The sequence below is a fragment of the Chaetodon trifascialis genome, chromosome 18 (genome assembly GCF_039877785.1).
Source record: "Chaetodon trifascialis isolate fChaTrf1 chromosome 18, fChaTrf1.hap1, whole genome shotgun sequence".
NCBI lineage: Eukaryota > Metazoa > Chordata > Actinopteri > Chaetodontiformes > Chaetodontidae > Chaetodon > Chaetodon trifascialis.
The window spans coordinates 10,626,557-10,632,500 of NC_092073.1; the positions used below are offsets into that span (position 1 = coordinate 10,626,557).

The 5,944-nt window shown below is 38.8% G+C and overlaps 1 protein-coding gene across 1 annotated transcript; it reads right to left on the minus strand.

Annotated features, from left to right (window-relative positions):
- Window positions 1–415: 415 nt before the first annotated feature.
- bloc1s5 (biogenesis of lysosomal organelles complex-1, subunit 5, muted) lies at window positions 416–4,000 on the minus strand. The gene is made up of 5 exons (XM_070986601.1): window positions 3,704–4,000; window positions 3,334–3,416; window positions 2,265–2,394; window positions 1,954–2,012; window positions 416–1,614 (listed from the first exon to the last, which is right to left on the minus strand). Exons 1-5 carry the CDS (start codon window positions 3,720–3,722, stop codon window positions 1,441–1,443), a joined length of 465 nt encoding a protein of 154 aa, XP_070842702.1. The 5' UTR covers window positions 3,723–4,000; the 3' UTR covers window positions 416–1,440.
- Between the last annotated feature and the right edge of the window lie 1,944 nt (window positions 4,001–5,944).

The following is a 5,944-nucleotide window of genomic DNA, read 5'->3' on the forward strand; positions in this document are numbered from 1 at the left end:
AGGGGGCAGGTCACTGCTAGCCAAAATGGAAAAAAGCTGCAGCTTCTGTGAAAGGCGATACAGAGCTGAGTTCACTTCAGCTGTGTTGTCACATAGTGGAGGAACTCCACGGCTGGCTTGTTTTGTTTTATTCTTACTTTTCATACAGAAAATTTATTTTACTTCAGCTGATGGATGAGGTGAAGCCTGACAGCTGAGGTGTCTGGGCAATCTAAAGGGGTGTGTGGTACGGATGTTGAGGAGTACTGGGGGTATCTTACATATTTGTTTTAATACGTTGTCTATGATGAACTCTGTTCTTAGCCATGCCAGGAATGTGCCCAGTGTGCCCACCCATCCATTAACCTGTCAAACAACACACCATTGTCTGAGGCAAAAGCAAAACACTGCATTAAAAGTGCTGGAGTCCAACATCCCCCTCAAGAACCACACATTTCTTTTTCACGTCACTTCTTTTCTATTTCATGTTACAACTTTTATACATTATTCGCTCAATTTACACTAAAACACATGCCTCTGTGCGCACTTAATCTAATAAGCAGAAACAGTTAAATAGAAACCAACACTCTTTTTTTTTGTCACGCACGTTTTTTCTTGTCATTCTCAAAGCACAAAGCATGACAACCACCAAACAGAGATCCAGAAGGAAATTCAGACCAGAGGAACACAATCTGATACACGTTTCTTCTGTTTCAACAGCAGTGAAAATATTGGATTTGAGACTCATTAAATTCAGATTGGAGGTGGCACAGCAAACACAAAACAGCTGCTGCTGATCATTCAAATTGGTTTCAGCAAAGGCCTTTTCATAATGAAAGTTACTTCACAGACAGTTGGTTTACTTGAAGTTAATGTCAGAGGTCAAACGTTCCAAACACTGGCGAGCTGGTGAGGGACGATTTGTTCTGGAAAACGTTCTGTTTAAGCTCGTTTCTACAACACTTGACCTGTGCTTTAAACACACCTGCTCAGAAGAGCTTTTCTAACACTGAATGATCTCGCTTTGGTGCCAAACACCGGGTTCCTTTAAACTTGAAGCCGATGCAAATTTATCACCAGCACCCTTCAGGCTGGCATCCATTTACAATCCTGAAATGTTGAAAACTTCACAGCCAAGGAGCAATCAAATGATTGCTTGTTTAAAAACGACATGTTCCAGACCTTTTAGGTGCCGTGAAAATTCCATGCGCTAAAGACAGAAACCTGTGAGTTTGATGGCCTGTGAAAATGTCACATTGTTAATCACACTTTCGCATTCACGATTTGGAAAATGTTAAGTCTTGTGCAGGAGCAAAACCTTTTAATGCAACCACCAAGTGCATCAACCAAAGCCAGCAGATTGATTTTGCGTGTGTAGACTTTCATGTCCACAATAAACACAAGTGCTCATGTAATAAGAGTGTGTTTTTCTCCCCTCACACCCGCACAAGCATAAACTGATTAGAGGGGTATATTCTTGGTCAAGTCCTTCTTCATTTCAGAGTACCGTGTGTGGAGTTCTTCTACAGCCTTGGCCTGCTCCTCATCCACCTCCTCCTTTAATCTCTGCTGCTCCTTCAGAAACTCTGCCCACTCATCTTTCAAACAGTCCATGTTCGCCTGCAGCTGGGTGCTCTGGAAGGACACAAGAAGATGAGCAACAGCGGTGACAGAAAGCCTCTCAAACGGCTCACTCTAATCTTGATCTGTATCTGTAGAAAGGACAGATAGCTCATTTTGACTGCACAGCGCGACAGGAAGAAGAGATTAAGTTCTCATATTCGATTGCATCCGTACACTACATCGAGGTGCTGATGACGTGAGACGAGCTCATTGTAGTGCATGAGCTCTGGCATTCAGCCTAATTGTGCTGTGTATACACACAAGACACAGTATGATAAATGTCTGTACAATCTGCAATCCAATCTGGGCTATGATATTGTGTCCACCTGCACTGTGAAGTCTTGTTTTTACCTGCTGTGCTTCTAGCTCCCTCTGCTGGACTCTCTCTGCCATGTGTTTTGCAGCCTCCACTGTGAAGAGATATTCTTATTGTATTTGTATTTGTATTCTCAGAACTTACATTCACATCATTTTGACAGTGATGCAGGCTTCAGTAACATTTGTAAACTGACCAACATATAACACAACATTGCTTTTTTTTTTTCAGAAGACATGAAAACAAATCCAAGTGTGTGATCAGATGTCAGGACGAGCATGAAATGACAGTTTCAGTACGAGTTGCAACAAAAGTCTCAGGCGTGAATCTGTGAGCGGGGACTTACAGCGTTTAGCGACGTCCGACAGCTGCTGGTTTATGCCTTCTAAATTTGTGTCCAGCATTTGCTCATTTGTTTCCAGCACCATTTTGTTGAGGTTCTCCAGCAGTCTGCTCTCCCTGTGTCCACGTTTCTCCTAAACAACAGCAGAGGAAAGTTTACTACTGTTAGTGCTTAGCAAACAAGTTAATGTTCATTTAGAATGACTCACAGATTCAGAAAAACTGAATTCAGTATTTTTTTGAACTGCTTACAGTGGAGATAAATACAATATATTGAAATCTGACGTTCATTGATTGAGGTACACGATGACAAAATACTGATTTTATTTGACTGTATCTGTGACCCAATATCTAGTGTGCTGTGGTTTATGCTAATATGGCACATTTGTGTGTGAACCTCTGTTGTTTTGTGCCCCTTTGCAAGGGGCACAAAACAGCAATGCCAGCAATGAGCATATAATTCTGCCACGTCCTAAATCCAATTTTTTGAAGAAGTCAGTCTTGTATACAGCCACAAGTTTATGGAATCTACTCCCAAGATATATTCATGAAGCCAGGGATAGGAATTGTTTCAAGAAAAAATTGACAGCACACTTGACGATAATATGAGTTAATTCATTTGTTGTAACTCTGTCATTTAATTTTTTATGCTTTCATCTTTTCTTGTTTTAATATACTCCGTTTTTTAATTATGTATTCTTGTTTGTATACTTTTTGTATTATGTTGTGAGTGTGGACCCCAGGAAGACTAGCTGTTTGTCCAGGCGTCAGCTAATGGGGATCCACGAACAAACAAACAAATAAATAAACAAATGCTGGCATGAAAGTGATAGCACTTAATTCAGTGTGAATTTTCCTGACAGGTAGATTCTCAAAGTCCGATGTGCAGCTTAGAGAATGGCAGCAGTGTTGATAAAAAAGGAATGAAAAAGGATTAAAAATTCAACATTGGCAAATCCGTCATTAGTGGCACTGAACCCACAAGTTGTATGTGTTTATGTAGCTGTTTGTACAGCCATGGTCATTGTTACAGGGCTTAGGCCACAGTGTTGTCATAATTCCATGTCAAGTACCTCAAACTCTCTCACTAAGTAGCGGATCTCTGCGTTGATGACTGGTCTATGGTCTAGCAGTCTGGACTGGATGTCACCCACATCTGCAGGACCAACAGAGCTCAAATTAAATCCACTTTGAACAAGAAGAACACACAGGTAAAAATATCTTTACAACGTTCTTGTGACAAGTTAGTATCATGTTTTAAAACAACTGTGCATGCATTTAATGTTGTGTTAGCTTGCATGCTATAAAATATAGAATTTTGTCATCATTAACCTAATGTACTACATCAGATCAGCTGCAATCTAGATAAGTGCTTTAAAAAGTAAAAAGCGAGGCAAACATGCTAAAATGCGGACAGAGACAATCATTTTACCAATCACTTACCTTGAGCAATCTTGTCCATTTTTACAAACTCTGCAGTTCAATCAAAGATTTGTCTTCTAATCACTTACTAAATGCTCCAAATGCTAAGCTAAATTGAAGCTAATTGTTAAAACCAAGGGAGCTACTAAGCCATCAGTCATGAACGTAGCCTATACTTTAATAATATAGTAATACGCGGCAGCTATAATACAAAAAAAGAAATGCACTGGTCTTATTTTAACTGCTGTCAGCTGAATAGAAGTCAGGTGACTCCAATGTAAACATTTAATACTACTTCCGGGTACGAGGCCATGGACTGAACCAAGTGGCGGAAAGAGGGGTGGCACATTCAGTTGAGGGAAGGGTCCACTCACGGTTTGATGTTTTTCATCAATCCACGTGAAATACATTATTCTATGGTCTTTGAGGTGATCTGTACTGACTTAATGTTTATTCTGGAGCGTTTAAACGTCTACGAGCGTGTGTGTCAGTGTGTGAAAAAGCATAAGAGACGGAAGAGCAGACTGAGGGTTTGCGAGAGTATGGACAGCAGATGTCAGTCTTGCTCTGCGCTGAACAAAGTAGCTGCTTTTTGAACTCGTTTCCACACACTCCCTCTCTGTTCACAATGCACTGATAGTCACATAATGAGTATATAGCCTACACATATTACACATTTAGGAATCATATAGAGTTCCATAGTCTTCTTTTGACACACTAATAGCCCACTTACCTTCTGGAAAACGGAACCAAATTCCACTGCATTGACGCAACCTTTAACATGTGAAACTATAGACTCGGTGGCTTACGAGAAAGAGTGAAAACTACAGGTATTTATTAAAGAATATCTGCATTATTACAAAATAAAAAGGACAAACACCAGCCAGAGGGATTTCTCACAATCTGGCAACTGAAAGTGTCTGCTAAGAATAAGAATAAGAGTAAAAATAAGAATAAGAATAAGAATAAAAATAAGAATAAGAATAAGAAGATAATAATGGCTCTTTCTTTATCGTATTGCATGACACCAAATTTCCACAGCGGAGGATTAATAAAGTTATGTCTTATCTTATGACATTTTATATGATTTCTAAATTCTATACTACTACCAAAGATTATTTTAGGTAACAATAATACATCATAGTGGCAGAATACTACACACACACTTATTAGTCCCTTTGAGAATAATCAAAGAATGACTGCATGTAGTGATACCACTAGAGATAAATACACTGAGACATTTGATAATACCTCTGAATAAATGAGCAAACACGTTTTAATCTTTGTATGAGTGTTTACCTCTCAGGATCTAAAGTAGGACATCTTAATTTATATTTAGTATCTTAGGTATATGACAATTGCATTTATCAAGCTGTCATGATAATGAAATTAGCTGAATAAAATATTAGGTGCAGTAAATTTATGTTAAGTTTCCTTGAAAAATAGTCTTCAGCAGAATCACCACAAGATGGCACCAAGTGTCTCACACTAATTTTTCAAATCCAGGGTTGGCAAAGACCCTTGTGACCGAATTATCTTGGATTAGCAAATGCTTTTTATTACACTTTATGAAATGCAAATACATTGGCATAAATGTATTAATAAACACAGCACTCGTGGCAAGAGCAGAGTACATGCAGATATTCAGTCAGAGTGAGAAGAGGCATTGTTTGGGGCAAATTTTGCATATTAGTTGTCAAAAGTTTGTTTGGGAGCTCTAAATTCATTAAGACTGTCATGCTTAGTTAAGAGAAAATCATTAAGGCACCACTTAAGTCCGCCACTGTCCACAGTGCTTAGCTAAACACGTATTAGATGCACCATTAGTTTTGATTTGGGCCTATTAAAGAGATTAAGTGATTGATCAACAGCCGAGGGATAAAAACAAGCCCTTTGCTGCAGCCTCGTGTTTGTCTGGAGAAGCATGAGAGGATCTCTGACAGTAGAACATGTCAGATCCAGCAAAGGCCTCCGTGACAGGAATGTGCGTCCTGTTGTTTTGTTTATTTATGACTCTGCAGGGTGAAATTAAAAGCATGAAGATCAAGTCTGAGAATGGCAGAGGGGCTATTTAACTGCAGCATTCATTACCATATTTAAAGCATAGCAGCGTGACGTAAAAATCTAACTCATGGTTAACAATTATAAAATTAAAGAAGAGATATTAAAATCATCTAATGCATTATTTTATACCTATTATATATTGATAGAGCAAAAAAAAAACAACAAAAAAACAACAACAACAACAACGAGGTAATAACA